Genomic DNA, 15,295 nt, shown 5'->3' with positions numbered 1-15,295 from the left:
TCAGAAATGCACAACATATACAAAAATGTTACATCACCATTTGCATAGTATCATCAAAGCAGTGGTGTATAAACAGAGTACACATATCACTATTTCCACAGCATCACAGTATCACAGAATTACATCATGTGTATGAATAGGAGTGGAAGACTCCTATGTTCCTGCAGCATGGGGAGGTCATGTGATCTGGCACAGGGACACTGAGGAGTCAGAATAAACCCAAAACCCAGGATAGAGGGGCTCAGTGAATGTGGAGTGGAACGTGTGCAGGTGGGTAAGTGTGTCAGAGGAGACGCTGTAGAAGCACAGAGTGCCAGCCGGCCAGTCCAGGTACACTCCTACTCTTCTGGAGCGGGAGGAGGGGACAGGTATGAAAGTGTGTTTAAAAATATGCCAAGCAGAGTAATTGCCAGAGGAGCAGAACAGACTCCATGACTTGTCATTATATCCCAGTGCACTGTCATTACTCTCTCCTTTCCTCTGGAGGCTTTTATACGCCACTCCTACAGTAGCCGCACCCCCACTCCACTCAGCCTCCCAGTAGCAGCGTCTAGACAGACCCTCTCTACACAACACCTGATCCCACCCGTCAAATCTCTCTGGGTGGTCAGGATACAGCTGCTCCTTTCTCACACGTGTCACCTTTCTGTTCCCCTCAGAGAGAGAGAGACGTGTGTCTGCTGTGTTTGGGTTCAGTGTGAGCTCACAGGCATCTGCAGACAAGAGGAGAGGAGAGAGGAGAGAACAACATCATCAGAATATGGGGAGTGACAGCTGCTGCCGACTAATCCACACTCTCTCTATTTCACATTCCAGACACAGCACACCAATGCACATACACACAACTTCATATTCCAAACAGAACACACACCTACATATTTAGGTCTCACCAGTACATACAAACACACACACACACACACACACACACACACACACACACACACACACACACACACACACACACACACACACACACACACACACTCACACACACTACTTCACATTCCAAACAGAGCACACCAATAAACACACACACACAAACACAGACACACACACACAAAATCACTATAACACATTCCAAACACAGCACACCAATACACAAAATCACACAGTACACCAATACACACACAAACACATACACACACACACCACTACATATTCAAAACAAAGCACACAAATACACACACACACACACATACAAACTTGTGCTGTCAAACGATTAAAATATTTAATCGCGATTAATCGCATTTATGTCATAGTTAACTCCAAATTAATCGCGATTAATCGCAAATTTTTATCTATTCTAAATGTCTCTTCGTTTATTTATTTTTTCCGTCTTTTTATTTTTATTTTAATGCCCTTATCAACATGGAAAAGTGGATTGGCTTGCTTTATGCAAATGTTTTATTTTATTGAAAACCAACATTGCCAAACAGGGCGGTACAAAATAAAATTATAAAGTGCACATTTCAGGTAAACAAGGACTCTTAGGCCTATAGTGCAGTTAAACCATGGCTTAATATTTTCTTTTTTTCAAGTTTGCTGGGAACATAGCAGTCAGGCCTCTTATTTCAGAAACAATGAACCGTAACAGTTAGGTTACCAATAAAAGGTAAGCCTACTACTTCTTTGCTTTCAGCCAGCTGCCTGTTGACATTTTCAGACAACAGTGAAGCTCGCTTCTTGTGCACAACACAACTTTTAAAAGTAAACTTTCCATTCAGAAGCTTTTTATCATCCATTTCGCTGTATCGCACTCACCATTCACTCAAACCGAAAGTTAACTTGTTAGTTCAGATACGCCCCCTAGCGGGAGCACGGGTTGCAACCGGGCTGATAACATCTTAATTACGTGCATGTAGCCACAAAAATAAAAAACATTTTACCATAAACAGACTTTTATCTGAAAAACACTAATACTGCCACAAGCACACGTAATATCAAATGCCTGAGTTCAACAGTTCATTAGAAAACGACACAAAGAAAAACGTGGTGTGCCCCCTGCTGTGCCCCACCCCCTGACGCCTACTCAAACTAATCGTCCATTTAAACATGCTGTCTTTGCCAAAATGTCTTGTTTTCTGCCATGAAAAAATCGTTATCTATCCAAACAACTAAATGATGACCCTGAATAGTTTAACTGAGGATAATATTGTGGTTTATTTATGTACTCACATCACAGCACAAAACATGCCTCCATTTCCCATATCATATGATCTCAATCTTCTCGAGCTCCTCGTGGCCATGACAAATATATATATTTTTTAAACATACCTGAATAATCAAAGCCATATATCTCTTCTACGAAACTGTGCAGTTTTTATTGGCCACAGTACATTTTATTCCTTGTTCTACCGTAATTTTCATGTCTAGTGCCCACAAACCAACCACTTCCTGTAACAGATGACCGCATTCAAAATGCCTGTTTCTCCAATCCAGTTACTATTAACTGATTGACACCTATTCTATCCAATAGTACTCATTCTCATGTTTACAATGGTATGCCCATTGCCTGTCTTTGAATAATATTACGGTGTGATTGGTCCACGCGTAACCGAAGGTTCTCTGGTGCTCTTTCCATGCGCCAGAGGAGTCATTCCAAGCACAGGCTTTGCGCATTCAACACAACACGTGGAATTCGGCCATGGACACAATTGGAACAGCTGGATTGTGTCCTAGACATGACATGTAAGTATCTATATCTGCATTTATGTTTTCAGACACGCATAATACTATTAGTATGCACTTTGGTATGTTTTCACAATATTGGCTTGCCTATGTATTTGTCTGGCAAATTAGCCAGCCTGCTAGCATGCTCGCTAAAGTTAGCTACATGGTGTTTTTGCTGTGTTGTGTGCTCGTAATGTAAACTATGTAAATACATATCTGTATGTATGGTTTCACACACGCATAATACCATTGGTATGCATTTTTGTACGTTTCCAAATTATTGGCTTGCCTATGTATTTGTCTGGCAAATTAGCAAGCCTGCTAGCAAGTTCGCTAACGTTAGCTACATGCTATATTTGCTGTGTTGTGTCCTCCTGATGTAAACTATATCTGCATGTATTCGTTCACACACGCATAATACTATTAGCTTACATTTTGGTATGTATGGCATGTTATATATCTCCTGTTGTGTACTCTCTATGTCTGCATCTTTCTTGTTTTTAGTTGCATATTGTGTTTGGTTATTTTACAATGTCTTTATTTTTTTTGCTGGATTGCTGAGTTGTTTGTGTAACATTTGCCAATTGATTTATTTTTTCCAGAGAGATGTCCCTGCAGGAGATGCATCTGTCCGCTCCCCACTCATTTCATCTCATCTGAACAGATCTCATCTCATCAGAACAGAACTCATCTCATCTTATCCCTCCACACCCACACCCCACTACACCACCACACCCCACTACACCACCTCCACACACCACCACACCCCACTACACCACCTCCACACTACACCACCTCCACACTACACCACCTCCACACACCACCTCCACACACCACCACACCCCATCACACACCTCCACACACCACCTCCACCACACACCACCACCTCCACACACCTCCACACACCACCACCACACCACACCACCTCCACACACCACCACCACACCACACCACCTCCACACCCCATCACACACCTCCACACACCACTACACCACCTCCACACCCCACTACACCACCTCCACACACCACCTCCACACGCCTCCACACACCACTACACCACCTCCACACGCCTCCACACACCACTACACCGCCTCCACACACCACTACACCACCTCCACACCCCACCACACACCTCCACACACCTCCACACCCCACCTCCACACACCACTACACCACCTCCACACCCCACTACACCACCTCCACACACCACTACACCACCTCCACACCCCACTACACCACCTCCACACACCACTACACCACCTCCACACGCCTCCACACACCACTACACCACCTCCACACGCCTCCACACGCCTCCACACACCACTACACCACCTCCACACGCCTCCACACACCTCCACACCCCACTACACCACCTCCACACACCTCCACACCACCTCCACACCCCACCACACACCTCCACACACCACCACACACCTCCACACACCACTACACCACCTCCACACACCACTACACCACCTCCACACACCACTACACCACCTCCCACACACCACTACACACCTTCACACACCACTACACCACCTCCACACGCCTCCACACCCCACTACAACACCTCCACACGCCTCCACACCCCACTACACCACCTCCACTACACACCTCCACACACCACTACACCACCTCCACACACCACTACACCACCTCCACACCACCTCCACACCCCACCACACACCTCCACACACCACTACACCACCTCCACACGCCTCCACACCCCACTACACCACTACACACCTCCACACACCACCTCCACACACCACCTCCACACCCCACTACACCACCTCCACACCCCACTACACCACCTCCACACGCCTCCACACACCACTACACCACCTCCACACCCCACTACACCACCTCCACACGCCTCCACACACCACTACACCACCTCCACACACCACTACACACCTCCACACACCACTACACCACCTCCACACCCCACCACACACCACTACACCACCTCCACACCCCACTACACCACCTCCACACACCACTACACCACCTCCACACACCTCCACACACCATTACACACCCCTACACCACCTCCACACCCCACCACACACCTCCACACCCCACTACACACCTCCACACACCACTACACCACCTCCACACCACCTCCACACCCCACCACACACCTCCACAAAACCACAAAACATACATGATGTACTTTTGAGTACAAAACCACAAAACATACATTATGTACTTTTATATGGATCTGGATAGGTTTTTGGGTATATTTTGGAGAGGCTATAGACCATCATATGTGTTGTCACAATAAATTACAATATATTACACTGAAATTAATTCAGAATGGTTTGCTGTAGTACAGAAGGCAAGAAAAAAGTATGAATTCTTGATGTACAGTGACAGGTACTGGATTTTGTATTTGGTGAGGTTGGAGAGGTTATGAGACACTTGGAGACGTCTAAAGGTACCATATGGAAACTGATGTGTAACACTTGTAAACTTTTGTCTATCTGCTTCAAATTTTTTACACACACTGTCAAGATGTTGTTGCATCAGGAAATGTAAATGTTAGTTTCCTATGACATTCAAAACCCAGTTCTACACTGAAACATAAAAAAAACACTAGGCGTTTTATGTTTTTTCTGACAAAAATGTTGGTTTTGCTGCTCTGAAATGTAAACTAAACTAAATGTAAAAAAAAATTTACGCCGTTAAAATGGGTTTGCGTTAATGCCGTTAATAACGCGTTAAACTGACAGCACTAATACAAACACAAACAAAATACAACTACATATTCGAAGCATAACACACAAACACAAACACACCACTACCCACTCTAAACACATTACACCAATACACACAATCACACACACACACACACACACACACACACACACACACACACAACCACACACACAGACTACTACTGATTCCAAACAAAATACACCAACACACACACATACACTGACTACATTCCAAACAAAGCACACCAATACACACACACACACACACACACAACAACACAACAACACACAAACCCACACACACGCACAAGTACACACTCACACACAAAACACACAAACACACTACATTCCAAACACAGCATACCAATATGCAAACACAAACAAGCACACACTCACTCACACCACTACAGATTCCAAACACAGGATGCAAATACACACAATCTACCACTGCAGATTCCAAACACAGCACCCCAACACACACACACACGCAATGACAAATTCCTTACACGATACACTAAATCAGACACACACACACACACACTCACCTACACATTCCTAACCCAGCACAACAATACACAGACACACTACATTCCAAATACTGTATGCCAATACACACACACACTGCTAGACATTCCAAACACACCACACCACACATATACACACACAAGGGGTAGACAGTGAGAAGAGTGTTAAAACATCAGCAAGGGCAGGGGTTGAAGACTTAGTTTTAGACATGAGCTCTTGCACTGGAAGTCTTGTCAAACACAAAACATACTGTATGTATTCATTATATAAGAAAAGTATAAACTTCATAACAAGCAATATTTCTCTCCCTGTTCTGATGGGAAGGCACTCTTGAAAGTGGTGGTTTCTCATGACATTTGAATCAGCCTTGCATTTCCCCCAGTCCATGTATATATAGAAGTGTCAGCATATGATCATTTAAATCATTCTTATTCAGAGAAGAGAGAAGTTAAAATATGAGATATGTGTTGGTAACGAATGATGAAGCTGTGTCACATTGTCATCGTATATGTCATCGTATCTTTTCAACTGAGTATTAAAAAGACTCTCAGTACATAGAACTCAGTACACAAATTAATGCTTAATAATGCTTGTCTGTACTTATTAGTGTATGTGCTATTTGTAATAAATAAAGAATACAAAATATAGGTAAATGTATTATTATATGGCGACAATAGAATATAGCAAATGTAACAGAGTTATAAATGTAAATAGATTAAATGTAAATAGAGTGTGAGTTTCGCCATAAATAAGCGCGTTTTAATAGTGTTGGTGTTTTGGAGCCACCTTTGGGGATGTGATGTACTGCAGGTCTGCAAGATATATTCATGTGCCGTTGCCATAATCAGACAGAAGAGATATGCCTGTCAGTGGTAGGTCCATAATGCAATTTGACCATCACAATTTTTAGATAGCTAGATGCAGTGAATGTCAAGAACTTTGACATAACGTGTATTTTCTATAATAAGTATGTATTGTGTTGGTTTGTAAAGCAAGTTTGACAATGGGCAGAAAGTTTGATTGTATTATTTTACTTGAACACGAGGTTCATTGTACACACTGTGATTAGCTAGCTAGTTCGCTAGGAACTTCCCACTGCTCACGTTCCGTTAGCTAGCTAAATATTAATAGAATAGTATAATAATAATAGAATATAAATAATAAAAATAATAATAGTAATAGAATATAAATAGCCATACTGAACCTGACGTATTTTGTATTTTATTTGACTTGTGCATATGCTGCGTATGTCAACCGTTGTTTGTTTATATAACAGGTATGTTGCTCCAATGCCAAAATGTGTGTGTTATGTGTGCATTGTTGTTTTAATTGTTCATGCACTGGTTTGCTTTTGTGTGATTATTGTGTTGTTGTATATGGGCCATTCTACCGAATTGGTGCAAAGTGTGGTCCCACAACAAGAAAAATTATTTACAAAACAATTAAGTATTCAGACATAGATATTTACTAAGAATATGTTATGGTCTATTTAAACCCAAGACATTAAATGAGATAGGGATAAGCTAAATATACAAAATCATCATATTTTAATAAATACACAACGCAGATACTTGCAATTATGGCTGAGAAACGAGTTTACAGTGATGTGGGAGATAATTTTGCTAGTCCAGTTCTACCAAAAGGGAGAGGTATGTTGGGTGCCTGGCAAGGTTTTGATAGTGGTGCTGTGGGACGTGGGTTGTTCAGTGGGGGGGCAGGTAATTCCCAGTCATTAGCTGACAGCGGTAGGGGTACAGGGTTAAGTCAAAACCCAGGTTGTACTCCTGTTGGCCAGTTCATGGGGGAGGGTCCTCTCACATCCACACCCAACAGCAGCGTTGATGCCGCCGCTATTGACCATTTCACAGGTATGATGGGCAGTGTTGTGCATGAACGCGTTCAAAAGAACGCGTTCATTGAACACGGTCATTTTTATGAGAACGATGAACTAAACGCAACTTCATGACAAATAATGAATTTGAAAGGTGAACACGTTCATATTATCTGAGGTCTAGCTAAAACATTACGGAATGTTTTCCTTCTACTGAGGAAAGACGCTGTCTAAATCGAATGCTTGTACCATGTCGTTGCTCAGTACCTGTCGTTGGCCATAGTAATTGTTTGTTAAATTGCCCAGACAGACCATGTTTCGGTAAATGACCACATTTGGTAATTGCGTTGGTCATGTGACTCCACTTCTCACGATGCAATGTTTTGATATCGCTTCACGGCATATTTAGATGGAGTAGCAGTTAACTTCGGGCATATTTTCACATAATTGAACGTTGCACTTTGTTGAAGTTGTGTGTGTCCATGTACATGTGAGTTTGACTTTGTAGCCTACCTTGTCATTATGTGTTTGTTATAGTTTAGCTTTCTCATAATTGTTACGAGCACTGTCACTTAATTAATCTAGCATGATGCACTGTTCGTGAACTCGCTTAGCATAAACTGCTAATGTACAAATACGAGTGTTACAGGGTTTACCTATGCTAACTTTTGTTGCCCTTGTTGATCTGAGATTAAGCCAGTAGCATGTCATTGCTGAAGAGGTTAAATTATTACCTTTAGTTCCCTGTATAATTAATTATTGAAATGGTAGGCTACTACAGGGCTGTGTATTAATGTATATTTTCTGTTTGTACTTTACTTTCTCTCACACACACACACACACACACACACACACACACACACACACCTACAATTTATCCCATTCATTGTTGTTAATGCAATACAAAGAGTGAAGAATCAAACTGAATATCCAAGTCTCCATTCTTTTCCATTCTAATCGGTTGACCCTCAGTGATTACACATTTCCCGAAGGCCCTCTATAACAGTACCCGTATCATTTCTGCGATACCTAAACCAACTAACTCGACTTCACCCTACATTACCCATGAATCATCGCACACACATGTATACCAAACAAGCAACGTATTCCAAGGCAACAGCTGTCGGTGTCAAAATAAAAATGAGAAGTGAAAGCGAAAACAGAGACGCAGACTCAGCGAGTAGGCCTACATCCGATCCACCTTATTATTATGTGCGGGATTTTTACACACTGTCTGATAAAGTTTCCGACAGTAAAAATCTCACTTTTCCGTGCAAATTAGCAATAATTAAAAAAAAAAAATGAAAATGAACTGAACTATGAACTAGTTCAGAATTGAAATGGTGAACTATGTGACGGTCGTGGTGCGACCGCACATTAACTGCACACTCTTGCCCCATATTTGCACCCACTAGCGCACCCAAACAGACATGGTTTGCACACACACGCACACACAAACACTCATACCACTGATTACAATTGGATCCACCTCATGGACACCGCTAATTGCTAAGACTGGCAGAGGGGACACGGAAAATGGTCTGGGCCAGGCCACCTGGATAAAGTGGTTGGTTTTACAAACCTTTCGAACATTATTTTATTACATAGCTATCTCTTTGTTTTATGATTGTGAAGAAATGCTATGTTTGTCTCGGGGTCTGTCTTGTCATTGTGTATTGTTTAGTGTTTGTGTCTACTCCCGTGTGTGAAAATGGTGCTGGCCGCCAGGTGTATATATGTTCATTGTTCTGTCTTGAGGAGTCAAGTCTTGTCAGGTATGTGCATTTATGTGGACCCTTATGTTACTGCTGATTTTTGTCCTCTACATCATTTAGAGGCATAGCAGGTATTGTAAGAGAGATTAGTACTGCTGCATGGTGTCCTCTACCCCATTTAGAGGCTGAGCAGGTGATCTTCATGCAGACTGCTGCTTTTTGTCCTCTGTTCATTTGAGAGGCTTAGCAGTTCTCCTGGGTATTTTGAACCCCATTAAAACTTTATATTTGAACCCTCACTCTGTCTCTGAGCTTTTGGGCCAAACCCACATTTTTGACGGCAACCGAGGCTCGGTCCGTCACAAACTATGAACGTGAACGATTCATGTTTACTTGTATGAACTGAACTTTGAACTAGTTCATGAGAGGTGTGAACGTGCACAACACTGATGATGGGACAGTTGGGTGCTCAGGTTGGCGAGTCCATTGTAGCCAGGTTGTTGTCTGCTGGTGTAGTTAATGTAGACAGTGTACACCAGAGTGGCGCACCTCTCAACACATCACCCGCACATACAGGCAGTGACTCCAGCACTGTTAGACAGACAGACTCACACGTTACCGTGCATGTACAATCAGACAAAGAGCCTAAGTTATTCAGGGGTGACGGTTCTGACATATACCCTGTCCAGGATTGGATTGACATGACTGACATGGCTTATCTCAGGAAGCAAAAGTGCCCTGTGGCAGAGCAGGCTGAAGAGATAATGGGGAAGCTGATGGGAAAAGCAAGAGATGTTGTGAAGGTTGCCCTACGTAGCGACAAAACTCTTGATGTGACTCTGAACCCCACCCGTATTTTTGATATTCTCCTTCAGTATTTTAGTGATGCGACGTCATGTCTTCCATTAGCAGATTTTGACTCCACCCTGCCTCGACCTAGCGAGAGCCCAGTTGACTACTGGTTGAGGGTAAACAGAGCAGCTGACCTTGCCGACGAAGGCCTCCGTAGACAAGGTAGGCAGATGGATAGCTCAGATGAGGAGATAGCTTGCATGTTTGTCAAGCATTGCCCCGACCCTGAGCTTTCCTCTAACTTCAAGAGTAAGCCTATTCATGAGTGGAGTGCACGTGACATACAGTTGAGAATTGATGATTATCAAAGGGAGTTGAGAGCCTCCTGCAGAGCCCGTGGAGAGTTAAAGAGCCATACTGCCACCATAGCCAGCCAGTGTAGTGTCACACTCAGTGCCCCGCCCTTAACTCTACCACAGCTACTAGCCCAGAGAGCCACACACAGTTCCCCCTCCATCACCGCCCTGAGTCAGAGCCATGCCTCACCTCAGACACCAGGCCCTCCCTCTAACTCCTCTATGCCAGCTATCTTACAGAACACTCAAGAGGCTGAGGAAAGGATTGTCTCTCGCATGATGTCGATGTTAGAGTAGATGATGGGCAGAGTGGAGCAGCGTGGTATCGCTCCCCGTGGAGGAAGATTCCAGAGTGGTAATCGTGAGAAGGCCTGTCATGACTGTAATGATAGTAAGCACTCCACCGTCACCCACTGCATGTCAAAGAAGCTGTGTTTTGCCTGTCTAGCCCCGGGTCACACAAAGACAGTATGCCCCACCAAGTCTTCCTCTCAGTTTAAGGGAAACTAGTTGACTCATACTCAAGGGGAGAAAGTATGAGTCTTAATTCGTCCTCCCACTGTGAAGATATTTCAGATGCAGAGATCATCTATGCAACAAACAAGATTTCATGTGATAACACTCAAGTTGTCTTTCAGAACATACACAAAGTTGGTGGCAGTGACAGTCTTTTCTACACACCTGTGTCAATTGGTGATACAGTGACCTTGAATGCAATGCTAGACAGTGGCTCTATGGCTTGCACTATCAGTGAGACTGACGAAATGAAGCTTAGAGAAGCTGGTGTAATTGCAGCACATTATCGGTTCAACATGTCGTCCTCATTGGCTGTGGTGGTCGCCGTGTCATGCCTAAGTCAGCTGTCTATTTGCAGATGGAGGTGTATGGCTGCAAGCTCACGGTTCCCACTCTCATTGTCCAAGGCCAGCATGATGAGATGATATTGGGCACCAACGTCATCAAGCATATTCTTTGCCAGTATAAGGAATGTGACTGGAAAGCTGTATCTGCCCCTTGTCCTGCTTGCGATCCAGAGTCTGAGCGGTTCCTCTCTATGCTTGCTGGTATGGACCGCTGGAGAGGTGAGGAGGTTCCATACAAGATAGGCACTGTCAGAAGCAACTCAGCTGTGTGCCTTGAACCTGGTTGTGAGTACCTGTTGTGGGGGAAGCTGCCCAAGTCTACTCCTGTGTCCCCTGGTAGTACTGTGATGACAGAGCTCACTTCATGCCGCTCAGCTCCGAGAGGGATTCTGGTGGCAAGAATGGTGACGTCGTTGTGGGGCGACAGATGGATTCCATTAAAGCTCATTAACACCTCAGACAAGCCGGTCTTGGTGAGATGCAACGCTAAGTTAGCTGACGTTTTCCCCTGCATTGCTCTCGAAGACATGGACGACGCACACACAGCAGAGCTCTGACAGAATCTCAATGAGCACGCTTAAGTTGAAGAAGGGACCGGAGAGTTGAAGTCAGGTTTCTGGAGTTTATTTCGGCGTGGAGACCCCCTCTCAGCTGGTACTTAGAGAAAGGCCTACCTGATAGCAGAATGTGTTGGCATTTATACATTTCAGTCAGGTAGAATACAATAGGGGAGGGGATGACCACACCCTTTAGGTGAGACAGTGGGGTGAGGGGTTCACCTATGGGGGGAGGGGGGTGATACCAGGGTACAAAGAGTTTTAGCAGGAAGGAGGGGGGAGGGGTTCACATGCCTTTTGTTCAGGTCTCAGTGAGACAGACAGAGTACACATCCAAAATGAGTTGCAGATACAAAATAATGCTACACTAAGTTCACGTCTTTTACAAAAACAGAATATCAATATTTTGCAGTTCCATCAGCTCCCATTAAACAGTTGTTTACTAGTGGACAGTCCCTCTGAGAACAAATCATATTCTGCTGAAGAAAGGCTCAAGTCAGTTGGACTGAGTGAGGTTGACATAAGCTTCGCTGATGTGTCTGGACAGTGTAAAGACAAGCTGACTGAACTGGTTGTGCGCTATAGTGACATCTTCTCACGTCATCATCTGGATTGCGGAGAGGCAAAGGGGTTCGTCCACTGTATACACCTCTTAGACAACAGGCCGTTCCGGCTACCGTTCAGACGTGTGCCTCCCAGTCAATATCAGAAGCTGCGCCAAGTACTGAGTGAGATGGAGGAGAAAGAGATTATCAGGAAGTCCACCAGTGAGTATGCGTCTCCATTAGTTCTAGTATGGAAAAAGAATGGGGATCTTCGTGTCTGTACAGATTTCCGCTGGTTGAACAAGCGTACTCTTAAAGACGCTCACCCTCTCCCTCACCAGGCAGACTGCTTAGCGGCGCTTGGAGGAAACTCACTTTTCAGTACAATGGACTTGACCTCTGGGTTCTACAACATGCCGTTGCACGAAGATGACAAAAAGTACTCTGCCTTCACCACTCCAACAGGCTTGTACGAGTACAATCGTTTGCCCCAAGGCCTGTGCAACAGCCCTGGAAGTTTTATGTGCATGATAACTAGCATTTTTGGGGATCAAAACTATCTGAGTGCTTTGCTACTTAGATGATCTGCTAGGCTTTGCTCCAGATGAGGAGACTGCTCCGCAACGCTTGGAGATGGTGTTTAGCAGACTGCGCAACCAGAACTTGAAACTAGCCCCCAAGATGTGCTTTTCCCTGCGCAAGTCTGTGAAATTCCTTGGGCACATAGTTGATGAATCAGGTGTGTCAACTGACCCTAGTAAGATTGAGGGCATCATGAAGGTCTTTCCTGGAAATGATCAATTATTGCCAACACTTTGTGCCCAACTACTCTGCCATTGCCAAACCACTCTTCTCTCTGTTGTCAGGACAGAAATGTAAAAGTAAAGATAAACAGAAGCATAAACAAAGATCGCAAAGCAGGAAGTTAAGTGCGTCTGACTGGACCCCTGAGATGGAACTGGCTGACACAGTTGTCTTGGCCCACCCTGACTTCACCCGTCCTTTCATGTTGTCTGTCGATGCATCCCTTGACGGCATTGGCGCCGTTTTGTCACAGATCAGGGAGGGAGAAACCAGGGCAAGGCCCATTGCATTTGCCATCAAGTCACTCTCTCAGTCTCAGATAAATTACCCAGCACACCGTTTAGAATTTTTTGCCTTAAAATGGGCCATTTGCGAAAAGTTCAGCCATTGGTTGAAAGGCCATACATTCACGGTGTGGACAGACAACAATCCGTTGACCCACATCATGACAAAGCCAAAGTTGGATTGCTGTGAGCAACGCTGGGTGGCCAAGTTAGCCGGCTACAACTTCGACATCAAGTACGTTCCAGGTCCACATAATGTAGTTGCAGATGCTCTGAGCCGTGTGCCCTTTGTGAAGCAGAGAGTCAGTCTCAGACTTGTTCAAGAGCCTTTCAGAAGTCTTCTCTCTGAGGTCCAGGGTGTGACAAGTGACTCTGTTCAGGACACCTTCCGCTGCTCTGCTGCCCGTGATGGGTACCCACAACCAGACGGGTCTGAGAGTGTGCCCGCTGCTTTACAGGTCTACACTCAGTCCATTGGTGTTCTGCAGTCACACAATGAGTGGAAGACTGGGGCAAGAACCCGCGCTGTTGCTGCTCTGCACCATGTGCCACAGCTGATCCCAGGAGGTCAAGATTCACTCCCTGCTTATACAGAGAAGGAACTACGTGATGAACATCTCAAAGACAGAGCCCTTGTATTATCTTGTATTATGTAGAAAGACGTCGTAGACCCTCGAGGAGAGAACGAGCTAGAGAATCGGTCACAGCTTTAAGATACCTGAAGCACTGGGAGAAGCTTGTTTTGAGCAATGGAATACTCTTCAGAGTTTCAAGAGACCTGACTAACGTCAGCAATACGTGGTTCCTGAGTCACTTAAAGCTGCTGTCCTGAGGGGTATCCACGACGACGCTGGTCACCAGGGCCAATTCAGAAGTCTCGGGCTGGCCAAGTAGAGATTATTTTGGCTCAGTCTCGACACAGAGGTGAGGGACTATGTCCGCAGCTGCAAGCGTTGCATTGTCAGCAAGACAGCCGAACCCGCTGACAGGGCGCCCCTGGAGAGCATCACGTCCACCAGGCCACTCCAGCTCGTTTGCATTGATTTTGGGTCGGCTGAAGATGCAAGCAACAAGACGGTCGATGTACCGGTGTTGACCGACCATTTTACAAGAATGGCCCAGGCATTCCCCTGCAAAGACCAGTCAGCCAAGCAGGTGGCCAGAGTTCTCTGGGACAAGTTCTTCTGTGTGTACGGGTTCCCAGAGCGTATCCATAGCGACCAAGGGGCCAGCTTTGAGAGTCAGCTGATCAGTGAGCTGCTCAGAGTCTCTGGTATAAGGAAATCACACACCACCCCTTATCACCCTATGGGCAATGGGAGCGTGGAACGCTTTAACAGGATTTTAGGCAACATGATCCATGCACTGACTTCTGTCACGAAAGCCAACTGGCCAAGACGTCTTCAGACACTGACGTTCATTCAGGATATGCTCCTTTCTTTTTGATGTTCGGACGGACTCCTTGTCTACCAGTTGATGTATTTTTCCGCACTGTCCTGAATGATTCAGCTGTGGTCAGTTATGACAAGTATGTGGTGTCCCTTACAAAAGATCTAAAGCATGCCATGCTGATAGCCCAGGCACACATCACAAAAGAACAGTACCACCACACTGAGTTCTACAACAAGAGAGC

General features: G+C 44.8%; 1 protein-coding gene across 1 annotated transcript in view; it reads right to left on the bottom strand.

Annotated features, from left to right (window-relative positions):
- Positions 1-177: 177 nt before the first annotated feature.
- Positions 178-15,295, bottom strand: part of LOC116219191 (NACHT, LRR and PYD domains-containing protein 3-like) — a 37,695-nt gene continuing 22,577 nt past the window's right edge. Inside the window, exons 9-12 of the mRNA XM_042703504.1 lie at positions 14,642-14,644; positions 13,009-13,030; positions 9,530-9,542; positions 178-713 (exon numbers count right to left, since the gene is read on the bottom strand). Of these exons, the coding sequence (XP_042559438.1) occupies positions 178-713; positions 9,530-9,542; positions 13,009-13,030; positions 14,642-14,644 (574 nt within the window). The remainder of the gene's footprint in view (positions 714-9,529; positions 9,543-13,008; positions 13,031-14,641; positions 14,645-15,295) is intronic.

This window comes from Clupea harengus, chromosome 24 (assembly GCF_900700415.2).
Source record: "Clupea harengus chromosome 24, Ch_v2.0.2, whole genome shotgun sequence".
Taxonomy (NCBI): Eukaryota; Metazoa; Chordata; class Actinopteri; order Clupeiformes; family Clupeidae; genus Clupea; species Clupea harengus.
The sequence above is the reverse complement of the archived record's forward strand: the minus strand, read 5'-3'. Positions and strand labels throughout refer to the sequence as shown.